The following is a 13558-nucleotide window of genomic DNA, read 5'->3' as shown; positions in this document are numbered from 1 at the left end:
ATCGGGCAGGACTTAGCTGGGAAGAAGAGAAGCTCAGTCTTGTCTGGGTTCAGCTTGAGGTGGTTGGAGGACATCCACTGTGAGATGTCAGCCAGGCAAGCAGTGATGCGCTCTTCCACCTGGGTGGCAGAGGGGGGGAAGGATAGAAACAGTTGTGTGTCATCGGCATAACAGTGTCATAACTGTCACTCAAATACTAGTCTTCCATCTCATGAGGCGAGTCTTGTATTGTGTGTGGCTGATCTTGTCCCACAGGAGGCGGCTTCCGCGTCCACACCGCCGGCTGGCGAACCAGCCATCGACGTAGACGACCTGGAAGAGTTCTCACTGCGTCCCGCGCCCCAGGGGATCCGAGTGAAGTGCAGAATCACTCGGGACAAGAAGGGCATGGACAGAGGCATCTACCCCACCTACTACCTCCACCTAGAGAGAGAGGATGGCAAGAAGGTGAGAGTATAGGGTCTACCCCACCTACTACCTCCACCTAGAGAGAGAGGATGGCAAGAAGGTGAGAGTATAGGGTCAGTTCACCTACTACCTCCACCTAGAGAGAGAGGATGGCAAGAAGGTGAGAGTATAGGGTTCCCACCTACTACCTCCACCTAGAGAGAGAGGATGGCAAGAAGGTGAGAGTATAGGGTTAGTTGGACAGAGGCATCTACCTCACCTTCTACCTCCACCTAGAGAGAGAGGATGGCAAGAAGGTGAGAGGATAGGGTTAGTTCACCTACTACCTCCACCTAGAGAGAGAGGATGGCAAGAAGGTGAGAGTATAGGGTTAGTTGGTGGCTGTGGTGGAAAGTTATTAAGTACATTTACTTAAAGGTATATTCAGTGATTTCACTTCATTCAAATATCACTTATTTTTTTATTGTTTTGATAATCCTCCCTACTATAGAGTGTGCTGACCATATAAGGAGTTCCTCCCTGTCCCCAGTGAGCCCCTGGGGTTAAAAAAAACCCTAGTTTCAGTTTAGGTGGCGGGTGGCAAAGCCTTCATCAGGATGAGAGGAGCCTTCCTCCAATCATGATCGAGTGGGGGCGGGCCTTGGTGCACATGCTGTTGGCCTGTTGCACTTCCCCCCACTGTAGAGCATGTGCATGTGCACATTTTGTTACCGTGGCGGACTGGGTAGTTTTCCAAATCACCCAAATCACTGAATGCTCCTTTAAAGCAGCACTATGTCACTTTTTATATACCATTATGTCCCACAAAATTTTAAAGTTAAATTTGGAAGCAATAGCAAACACCCTTCCAAAACGTAGACTTTATAGACTATACATGCAGGGCAAAGGTTTTACACAGATCGGTGCAGGGGCTTGACTGTACTGTATTATTACTGTATATGTACTGTATAGGGGAGACAGGCTCATCCTGGCAATCAAGCTCTGGGTAGGAACGTCAAACACGTAAGAGAGGATTCCTATCTATCGATTGCCTGCCCCTTACACACTGTGTCAGTCACACACTGTTGTGTACTGTGTCAGTCACACACTGTTGTGTACTGTGTCAGTCACACACTGTTGTGTACTGTGTCAGTCACACACTGTTGTGTACTCTGGGACTCCACTCCACCTGATGTGCGTTCTTGTTTGGACAGTGGGCTCACGACGCGTCAGTTTCTTTTTGCTTTTAGTTTATTTCGATCATCATCAACAGTATGACATAAATCATTACATTTTACATTACATCCAACCTTTCTTTTGGGTTGATCGAAAAGGCGTAGGCTGAAGCTCAAAGCGTATTCATGCTTTATACAGTACATGTCGGTTTACCTTATATTAAGATTTACAAAAGTTCATAGTGAATGAACCCACAAAATATAACATTTTACATTCAAGTCTCAAGACTTCATTCGCACACAGTATCATTTACATATCGTTGCTGTCCGGAAGAAACCACCTATCTCCATTTTTGAGGTTTTAGATGTTTTTTATCATAAATCAATGCTATTGAACACCCTTTATGTCTGTGTGTTGGTTAAAAAAGTATTAAAAAGTGCTCCTAACTCCATTGGATCCTCAAACTATCTGCCAAAGCAGCTATACCTCCACCCGTTTAGCCACCTTTCTTTTTTCTTTCTCGACAAAAACCTCCTAACTCCACTTGAGCTGGATGTTTTTTCATTTCCTGAAACATGAACATTTTGAAAGAGAATTTCACTGTAGTATTATCTGTGTGATCTTGTCCTCTTTGTACTGTGGCCAGTCTTTGTTATGTTCTCGCTCCTGGGCAGAAAACCTTTAGCTCCATTTTTATTATTATGCTGGTTGCAGCGAACGTATGTCCTGTAGGCAGAGACAAGATATCTGCGGTGTACACAGTCATTCTACTACATTTTTGTCTCTTGTCTCCGCCTACAGGAAATACGTTTGCTGCGACCAGCGGACCCGTTTTTTAATGTGTCTATAAATAGCCAGGACACAGGTGTGTGGTTTGGCTAATTTTTTTTCTTCTTTTTTTCTGTTTTTGTACCAGCACCATGCGTGCACATTCCCTTTCTCAGTAGTAGCAGTACCAGTGTGCAAGCATGTTTCTCTATGTATTTTACACATATGGCTGGTATTTGTTAGCCTGGATCCAGCCGAAAGACCCCGCCCACTCTCTGAGTGGACTGTGTCTCTTGGTCTGGTGTTGCACTGTGAACCTATCATTTCTTCGGTACAAAAATGTATTATCCAATGAGAATCGGTGGTGGGGGTGGGTCTAACAAACAACCAATCAGCGCCGAGTCCCGTTTTCAGCGTCATCACGCAGCGCAACACACAGAGGAAGGAGGGAAAAACAACACCAATGGCTACTGGTTGAGGGAAATTCTAATCCCCTCCCCCTTGAAATTGCTCAGACAGGAGACAATGTCAGACTGAATGTCTGATAATCAGGCTAGGTATTTGTGATCGTTTGGACTTTTTAGAGTGCAAACATTTTATTCTCGAAGTTGTTTAAATTCTTATTTCCCATTATGAATAGTTATCAGAAATCAGATACTTCTGACAGGGCTTAAATCAAATATTTCTGACAAGACATGGTAAGACTGCTTTGTCAAGCTGTATGCACTGCCTGAAACAACATTGCACAGGCTTACATTTGTTGGCTGCCTGGGGCTTATTGGTGATGCTGATTTGTTGTTATATACTAATTGGATTCCTGGATTGCCATAGGTGTTCCTGTTGGCTGGGAGGAAGAGAAAAAAGAGTAAAACATCTAATTATCTCATCTCCATCGATCCCACGGATCTGTCTCGAGGTGGAGAGAGCTTCATCGGCAAGCTGAGGTAATGCCACATGACAGACTTTTATTCACTTCTCATTTGATTACATTTGAGGACAAGCTTTGCTGTCTAGCAAGAAAAACAGAAAGCAACTGAATTATTTATTATATTATTCATATTTCCTTTGTTTTCCATGTGGTATCCTTAGGCTTAGATAAATGTTCTTTTGCACTAGTAGAAGACAGGCACACAGCACATTTTTATTTTAAAAAGTTTTAAACACTATGCTACATTTTAAAGACACATAAATGTGATGAATCACAAATCATATCTGATTTACTTTTCTTCTTTTGTTCATTGCTCTTCTGTAATTTGTTTTGCTAACTGCCAGATTTTAAAGGATGTTAATCCCATACAAATATGCTGTGTGTGAGGTGAAAGTACACGCTATTCTATACCAGTAAGACGCCTGAGGGCGAGAAGCGACCTCGCGAGGTCACGTGAACGCATCCGCCTAGTTGACGGAAGACTGCTGGGCGAGCGCTGGCACTTTGGCATGGGGGGTCAGATCAACATGGAATGAATTATGTACTGGAGCATAATTCATGGAGCATAAGGAGCATGTCTTGAGTGTGTACAGGGTTTGATGAGGTCAGATCAACATATGGAATGTCAGAACAGGTCAGTCAGCTCTATACAGTATATGGAGATCTAAGGGTGGTAGTGGGGACATTCTCTTGAGTGTACAGGGTTTGATGAGGGCCCAGGTAGGACCGGGCCTTAATTTTCGGGCCTGTTGAGAACTCTAGTTTACCCTGGCTGCCGGGCGCGGCTGCACTCATAACTTTGGGGTAGGCCCGTCTAGAGTTTGAAATGTGAATGGACAGGTATAATTCAAAAGGTAGACATCGAAGAGGAAGGATAGATGGGGAAGGATCAACATACAGTATGGAATGTCAGAACAGGTACGTAGTTACCCCCCCCTTTTGATTTACATCAAAAGGGCATGTGAGCTCAAACCCACAATTCAATATTTTGGTTTTAAGATGTTGATATTAATTTTGTATTCATCTGTAGGACCCCAAATCACACCTTGGAAAGCACGAGTGTCTATTTCAAACAAACATCATTCATCAGCCAACACTCCCCACTCACAGGTAGTACCCCCCCCCCCCCCCCCCCCCAGAGAGGACGTATAGGGCCTTAGTCCTACTCCTCCTCCCAGCCAACACTCCCCACTGACAGGTATGTATATGGAGATCTAAGGGTTTGAGGTCAGATGTAGAGTTGCTGGCCAATATTGATGACATCAATAATAATAATCAGGGATCTCCATATATGGGCTTAACTGCGACAGCAGTTAGCTGACTGATGTAATTTACTATGACATCAGGGTCTCCACATCTCCATCCCTAATGATGTCACATGATGTCACGAGACCTACACACACTGGTGCCCGACACACTGGTGCACACTGGTGCCCGACCGGAAATGCACGATTCCACGATGCACGATTCCATAACCAAGCATGTCAGAACTCTTGCTTGCTCTGCAGGATGGAAAACTGTCACAGATCACACACACCACTTGTCTTACAGTATATGCAGTTAATTCAATTCAATGTTGCTTTTAGTTCCAGTGGTGAAGCATTTTCAACTCTGAATGTTCCTCTGTCTGTTTATATAGCACATTTAAAAACAACTCACATTGTACCAAAGTGCTTCACACTACAGGTCAGAAAAAAACAGCAATACAAGACAAATATACCTGATGAAGGCCAGTCATGGCCGAAACGCTGTCACTATACTGTATGTCAGTGTTTCAATAAATATAACACTGCCTCTTCTTCATGTTAGAACATGATTTATATTGCACTGTACATGATGACTATGAGATCAAGAGCTGCTTGCAAAAATCTTTTCCATTAGACCCCCACTGGTCTCATGTGAATAGAGCTTGAGACAGAAATAACCTATGTGTCCGCTTGGGAAGAAGAATGGAGTTTGCATTGCATTCTCTGTGATTTTTGGTTATCACACCATTTTGGCATTCAATACAAGAGGGTAATTAGTTTAATCACTTCTGGCTCATTGTTGAGGAAGGAGCACCTGCAATTACATACATTTGATGAAAGCTGTGTAACGCACTGAAATTGAAAATGTGTTATTTTTGGGAAATAACATAATATTGTTGTGCACAGTATGAACTAGAAAAGGTGCTCCTCGGAGCACAGGTTTCCACCAGGTCAGGAATGTTTGTTGTGGGTGTGCATTGTTTGGTATTGAGTGATCATATTGTTCAAAATATATAATATCTCTGCTGTCAGGAAGAAACCATCTAACTCTAAAATGTTCATTTTTCTGGAAATGAAAAATATACATTTTTCAGGAAATTAAGAAAACCTTATATATTGAAAACAAAGCAGTTAAGAGGTTTTGTCCGGAGCGCTTTTTACTACTTTCCATTGGTTAAATATTTTTGAAACAACACACAGACATAAAGGGTGTTCAATAGCACTGATTTATGAAAAAGAAAAAATCAAAAACCTCAAGAATATAGTTAGGAGGTTTCCTCCTGACAGCAATGATGTTCAACAGGCCAGTCCTGCAAACTTTAGATGTCAATCATAGCCATTCAGGATGGAATATGAAAAATCCGAATGCTAGAGGAGTGTGTGTGCACAGTTTGGCTGCGTTCAAGCCAACGGTGCCGGAGAATGGCTGTTCTCACACGGACACACAGGCAGACGGACAGGATGCAGAACATAGTCTCTCCCCATGCCTTCGGCCTTGTGGTGACAATTAGGCTTATGGCAGAAGGAGTCGTGGCTGCAAGTTCTGTATCTGCACATTTGAATTACATGTGTTAAACGTATGTAAGTAGCACTGGGAATTAACAGTTCCCAATGCTACTTACTAGGTACCACTTAAATTGTCAGGACTCAGGAGGCTCCTCCTGGTTCATGTGTGTGTGTGTGTGTGTGTGTGTGTGTGTGTGTGTGTGTGTGTGTGTGTGTGTGTGTGTGTGTGTGTGTGTGTGTGTGTGTGTGTGTGTGTGTGTGTGTGTGTGTGTGTGTGTGTGTGTGTGTGTGTGTGTGTGTGTGTGTGTGTGTGTGTGTGTGTGTGTGTGTGTGTGTGTGTGTGCGCCTGCGTGCTGTGGAAGTGGAACTTTAAGCACATGATGTTCTAAAAAGCTCACACATTGTCAATGCAGTTGAGTGGATAATGGAGATAATGATGAAATAGCCAGCACACAAGAAATGTCCTTTTCACATGGTGTATTTACCTCTGATGTACAACGGACGCATTTCAACCTGATGGGCCTACATCAGCGTTCTCAAGGTTGATGATACTGTAGTTACAACATGGAGGTTTCTGCAAGACAGCAACGTCATGTTGTACCTGTAGTAGGTGTGTTCATTATCAGTGTTTCATGTAATTAGGTACTAGTAAGAAAAGGTGACAACATTGATCTCATAGACTAGAAGCTTATTGGCCTGAATGACCCCTCAATGGCTCTACGGAGGTCTTGCTGGGCTTTAATTAAACGTGACGGTGTGCAGTCATCATCAATCTGCAGAGCCGACCAAGCCATTGCTCGATTATCTGCTCAGCTCAAGCCTTCCCCATCAACCTCCTGTTTGAGTGATGGAGAGGAAAATTGCAATTAACTATAACCTTTTAGCTAGTGCTTATCAGAACCCTGAAGAGGGCTGTCCAAATTGAAGGCCTGTCCAACTGTTAGACCATTATCCAATCAGCAGTGTATTGCTGCTATGGTTTGATTGAAGTAGTAGAGTGGAAAAACTAGAGTAAAGCCAATGAACATTGTCCAGTCTGGTACTGCATGGTGTCCCATAATGCCTCAGCATATAAGATAATGAGAGAATATCTTATTGCAACCACATACTAACAGTACAGTCTACAACTATGCGTAGGACTGTAGTTGTTGGCAATCTTGTTTTGTTTTCCACAATTGCTTTGGATATAGAATGGCGTCTTCTACATCTAGCTTCCAGAAATCATTCTTTCCTTCCTTTGTACTCAGAACGAGTGCTTGAGTGGATGCTTATGCTTGTGTTGAGATTGGACAAACATGATTAGTGGTGAAGCGGTTATTACAGCAAGTGATGGCTTGTTACAGTAAATGCATTGGTTGGCTGTTGTGATACTGTAAGTGGAGCCATGTTCCCTTTCCCTACTAGACTGATTGAAATGCTGTACGCAATTCACTATTGATGGTTAGGAGCTTAGGGCTACTTTCTGTCTCTCCCTGTGTTTCTCTCTCTCATTAACCTCTCTCAACCCAATCTGGCGTCCCTATTTTTGGCATGTCTTTATAGGTGAATAAAAAATAAAAAGGTTATATATATATATATATATATATATATATATATATATATATATATATATATATATATATGGTGAGACGTAGGCGTTTAGTAATTTGTGTTTGCACCGTTTGTTTTATATCACCATTACATCACCTAATCAACATGAGTTAGACTTTAATGTATTAGCGCCCCCTCACAGGTGTGATTTCATATATCTGCTGTCGGGAGGAAACCTCATAACTCCAAAATGTTCATTTTTCAGGAAATGAAAAATATAATTTTTTCAGGAAATTAAGAAAACCTTATATTTTTAAAACAAAGCAATACTGCCTCATCAAAGTTGGTGTTGTAACTTTATATATTGTCAATTACTTCCATGAGAGGGGGAGAGGTGGTGGAGTTAGTTGATTTAGCAGACATTTTGAGGGTCCAATGGAGTTAAGAGGTTTTGTCCAAAGCACTTTTCATTGGTTCAATATTTTCGAAACAGTAAAGGGTGTTCAATAGCACTGATTTATGAAAAGAACCTCAAGAATGGCAACAAATATATATTATTATATATATTTATATTATTATTATTTTTAAGGAGCGCTATAGTCCCTCCTATGTCCAGCTATGTCTGTGTGTCTGTGATGATGTATGAAGATGTATGATGATAAGAGCGCCTCACTAGTCACTTCACACAAGTGTGATTTTTTGGCTTTTTCTCCTCCAACATCTGGCTTTCAGAAATGACGTCAAGGGGCAGTCCAAGTCTATGGACTTTTAATGTTTGCTTTAAGCAGTGACGTCATGTGGCAGCCAGCCAGCCACAGTGGACGCCACTCACTTCACACAAATGTGATTTTTTTCTTTTTGTTATTCACCGTATCAAGGCTTAAGCACTTAACCACTGGTCCTTGTTGGTCCATTATGTTGTGTTTCATCACAGGTCTAACCTCATGGGGACCAAATTCACCGTCTATGACAATGGCCTCAATCCTGTGAAGAGCACGACCAGCCTCGAAGCTAGCGACCTACGTCAAGAACTCGCAGCTATTTGCTATGTGAGTATTAATCTAGGCCTTGAGAGTGTACAAATGTTTTTACTATTTATACTATACTATAAATGTTATACTATTTTTACACTTTCTCTTTTGTACACTTATTTACACTATATGTAAACTCGCTTGCACTTACTAATTGTCTTTTCACTGTAGGAGACTAATGTCTTAGGCTTCAAGGGACCTCGTAAGATGAGCGTCATCATTCCTGGAATGAACATGGACCATGAGAGAGTGTCCATCCGGCCTCGAAACGTGAGCTTCTTTAAACCTCTACAGCTTCAGTCTTTTACACCAGCCATGCTCAACCTTTTTTGTATGATAATCTAACATTAAGAAACCTCATATCTCCATATTTCAGCTTTTTCATGTTTTACCTTTTTCGCAAATTAACACCCCTCTTCATCATACTACAGTGTCACACAATACAAAAATAGCAAATCTACAAGCTCAAAATGTGATGCGATGCATTTGAGAAAAGTAACACTTTTGGACATACAGTATGAGGTTTCCACCCGACACCGACGATACGTGTGTCTCCTTGTACGGCCAGCCCTGATCATTAAATCCTTCCATGTTTCCTTATCACACAGGACCATGAGTCATTGCTGGCACGGTGGCAGAACAAGAGCACAGAGAGTGTCATCGAACTCCACAATAAGACCCCAGTATGGAACGACGACACCCAATCTTATGTGCTCAACTTCCATGGCAGGGTCACGCAGGCGTCTGTCAAGAATTTTCAGATCATTCACGACAATGACCGTGAGTTCCATTGTCTCACTTTTACTATTGAATCTAATTACCATATTGTCCCAAATATAAGACGACTCTGATTATAAGACGACCCCGCATTTTTCAAGACCCATTTGTGGAAAAAGAACATTGAATGTCAAATAGTCTAGTCCCCGATTATAATACGACCCCGTTTTCCATTGGGAAAAAACGTAGTCTAATTAAGCCCTAACCACACCAAAGGGTCACCATGCAACTCCTTGGGTCTAAACGGTTGCAAGGAGTTAACGCTAAAGACCCTTTGGTGTGGTTAGGGCTTTATATTCAGGCCAATAGGGTAAATCTGATACTGTATATTCTTTTCTTTACGATGTTACATAAGAAAGAAAAGCTAATTACTAGAACTCATAGTAATTAGGTTGACTCTGGCCTGGTCAGTGTCAGTGATTCAAATGTTCTTTGCCGTTTGTTCCTCCTTTGTAGCTGACTACATTGTGATGCAGTTTGGGCGTGTGGCAGAAGATGTCTTCACCATGGACTATAACTACCCTATGTGTGCCCTGCAAGCCTTTGCCATTGCTCTCTCTAGCTTTGACAGCAAGTTAGCTTGTGAGTAGCATCCCACATCCTCTATCTTTCAGATACACTACTTGATGCCAGCATGATGGCCTCTGGAGTACTAGTCCATGTCCTCTTGACAAGGGCTGCAGACCTCAGATCCATGCACAAACCAAGATATCACCTAGAATGGTTAACTAAAGCCTGATTCAAACTTTGTCTCACGACACCGTTGTGTGACAGAGCATAAATTAGGCTCTAGAATGCTTATGTTTGTGGATGGATGTGGGTGTCTCTCTGATTGTTGTGGGAGATACAGTCAGTGTAACACACAAGCACAAAAGGTAATCCACTCAAAATTAAGTTAATTTGTTTAGCTTTTTTGTTTGTTTGTTTTTACTTGAAATGATAAAAACACAATTCATCTATAAATTATTTGTTGAACTCTTAACATTTCTTTATCCATCATTTAAAGACACTAACAATTGCCCAACTTTAGGTTTAAAGACTTAACAGAGAATTGAGCTGTTTATTGTCATGTAGCCTAGTGTTCTCGACAACAACAACAAAAACAAAAGCATGGACATACTCATGCATTTCCTAAACTAAGACTGACTTCTGGGGGGAAAAAAATAACGTACATGTCACACAATAATATGTATTTATATTTTCTTATTTATGTATTTATGATATGTTGCATTTCATTTCTGTCCCGTATGACGTTTTTATCAGTGTTCGTCCCTTGGAGCCAGAAGCACAGTAAACACATGTCACCTAAACAGGTTAAAAGCATGCCACACTATGCTGTGTGTCCTGTCACATCTAGTATTACACTATCAAACATGAGAATGTACAGTATAGGGTAATGGTGCACTTTACTTTAATGTCTACGTGGGGTGGGGGGGTGGGGGGGGGGGGGGGGGTATAGCTGTACATACTTTATTGTGCCTTTGAAGACTATGCTTCAACTGTCAATTGAACTGAGATTGAATTTGTCTTTGCTCTTCCTGCTGTACTATTAGAGATATTCCCCTTCATGTGATTTGATTGGTCAATTCCGTTCTCAAATCCTCCTAATTTCCTCAATACATGCTGTTTGATTGGCTCCCAAAGCAGAACTTCCATGAGATTTTAATAGGCTTCTGCTACATTATTTGTTATATGATTTGGTAGTATTTTTGTTGATAGCCCAGATATATTCAATTCGACCCTATGTTTGTATTTGTAACAAAGAGAGTGTACAAATGTAACCATATGTAATTATTCCATTTGGTTACATTTGTACACTCAAAGGACGACTTCTCCCATTTTCAACTTATCTTTATACTGTAAATGGCGCTCACTAATTAATTATAATTAGTTTTTGTCTACTTACTCTAGTGTCTCAGAGGAGGGCTGTGGACAGTTCAGAAACCTGCCTAAATGAAATAAAAATGTATTAAAAAAAAGAGAAAGAAACCTGCCTACCAGTTACATCATCTGTAGGCAGGTGTGGTCATTTCAAACAAGACATCATTTTCATTTTTTTCTCTACATTTTATCGTAGTATAATGAGCATTAGTAAGTAAAGTACCAATTATAATTACATATGGTTGAAAATGGGTGTAGTGCTCTTATAGGCTGCAATCCAGCTTGATACAATATAACTGCGACAGCTTTGGTGGTTGGAGGTGGTCTTCCTTCTCTTCTATTAATAGATTTTGACCCTGTGGGTGTAGGACCATGCATTACTGCTTAATAAGAGGTGTTGACTGAAGCTCAAAGTGGAATATCCCTGCTGCCCAAGTCTTGGGTAGGTGGTAAATCTCGGGTAGGACATATACATTTGTATGGATTGCAGCTTTAAATTACCACTCATTTTTCAGTGTAGTGGTAAAGGGGCAGCAAGGCACTCACCCTCAAAAGGACTTTTTTCTATCAGTTTCTCACCCCATGAAGCCTTCATAGAGAATTCTTTGTTTTTGTCGCATTCCTGATCCGATATTCCAATAATGAACCCATTTTTAATGTTTTTAATTAGGCATACTGTTGTACTTAAAACATTATATCAATACAAAAAACTAATATAAAAAAGTGTGAGAGTTGTTTTGGAATTCATCAATCATATTTTTTGTTTCATATAGATTTACTTTAATTCATCAAATATTAGATCAAGAATGTAACAAAAACTAAAAAATGCTTCATGAATTCAAGGCTGGTGAATTGAATTGAAAGAGAAAGAAAGAAAGAAAGAAAGAAAGATAGCTGCAAGCAGCGATAAGGCGGGACCAAGAAAGAAGACAATACGCAAAAAGAACAATATGCACAAATAAGACTGACGAGCTGAGTTGTCAGTACCCGGATTTGAACACACACCCTTGTGGTCTGAAGGCAAGAGCTCTACTGACTGAGCTACACAGAGACAATGAACATTTCATGCAAATTGCTCAAAAAACCAGGCAGAAAATCAGGTATAAGCGTTTTTTTAAACTGCTCAAAGTGGCAGAAAATCTGAGGGCGGAAGTGGAAACAAGTGCCATGACTTTTGGACAAACGAGGCATGAGTTATGCCTGTTCAAAGGTTTCATTTTCAAAAAATTGCCATAGCGCCCCCCTTTGACCTATTGGAGTAAGACTGCTTTCAGTGCTATTTGGCCATACCTCTACCATACTGTACAGTTGCAAAAGCATGTGACGCTGCATGTATGTATTAGGGACAAAAGAAGAATTTTCACAAAACAGCAATTTTCATTGGCTAATAAAAACTTAATTTTTTCACTAAAAGATTTACTAAGTTTTTTTGTCCGTATAGGTCCAAAGTTCACGTGTAGAAGTTTTCGTGCATTTTGATCAAAGATCCTGGGAGGAGATACATTTTTCATATAATTCAAAATGGCGGGTGATCTAAAGGTCAGAGGTCAAAAGTCAGAACACGAAAGTTGTTCGGCATGAGGAGACACATATGTGTATCAAAGTGTCATTGCCAATGGTCAAACGGTTCATGAGATATGCACGTTCAAAGTTTGCATATTCAATTTAGTGCTATAGCGCCACCCTTTGGCCAATGGTCATGGGCTTCGCATAGTCACCGTTTGCCCGGTTCAGCCAGAACTACTATTTTTGGCGGAAGGAGAAGAAGAAGAAAACAAAACACAAAAACAATAAGTGACCAAAGTCACTTCGTGACTTCTTGGTCCCTTAAAGAAAGAAAGAAAGAAAGAAAGGGTCCTTTTGGGGGTGAACTACTCCTTTTAAAGGTTCACCCACATTCTCTGAATTGCCCAACTTTGACAGCATTCAAGTCAGAAGAATCGAGTTGAACAAATCTGATTATAATCCTCCATTTCACTCTATTATACTAACTACTTATTCCATCCATAACTGTCTTCATACTTCACTGATCTGGAGTACATTCATAATACCAGCAGCAGGTTTCTGTACAATGTGGTGTAGGTTTATTGCTGCTCATATTTTTACTCAAAATATTTTTTCTCTTCTTACTTGCTTCTTATGGGGCAACTCCTTTCTCTATGATACTATTTTGTATTTGATGATTATTAATTGTTAAGAATTTGTTAACGAAGGCAAAGAGCAAAGAACAATCTCTGATATTGTTATTGTTGGTAATGAAGAATTCTTTAATCAAATGTGCTATTCTTGTACTTAATTGTCTTCTAACTATTTTAAATTTCCAAGCA

General features: G+C 40.7%; 1 protein-coding gene across 1 annotated transcript in view; it reads left to right on the top strand.

The window, feature by feature from the left end:
- tub (TUB bipartite transcription factor) overlaps nt 1-9940 on the top strand; it is a gene marked incomplete at both ends in the record, with an annotated part of 39486 nt that extends 29546 nt beyond the window's left edge. The window contains 6 exons of the mRNA XM_079496173.1: nt 256-447; nt 3163-3275; nt 8477-8591; nt 8745-8843; nt 9182-9353; nt 9807-9940. Coding sequence (XP_079352299.1) covers nt 256-447; nt 3163-3275; nt 8477-8591; nt 8745-8843; nt 9182-9353; nt 9807-9940 — 825 coding nt within the window. The remainder of the gene's footprint in view (nt 1-255; nt 448-3162; nt 3276-8476; nt 8592-8744; nt 8844-9181; nt 9354-9806) is intronic.
- Nucleotides 9941-13558: the final 3618 nt, after the last annotated feature.

Source organism: Electrona antarctica, assembly GCF_951216825.1.
Source record: "Electrona antarctica genome assembly, chromosome: 3".
NCBI lineage: Eukaryota > Metazoa > Chordata > Actinopteri > Myctophiformes > Myctophidae > Electrona > Electrona antarctica.
This window is presented reverse-complemented; position numbering and strand designations above follow the sequence as displayed.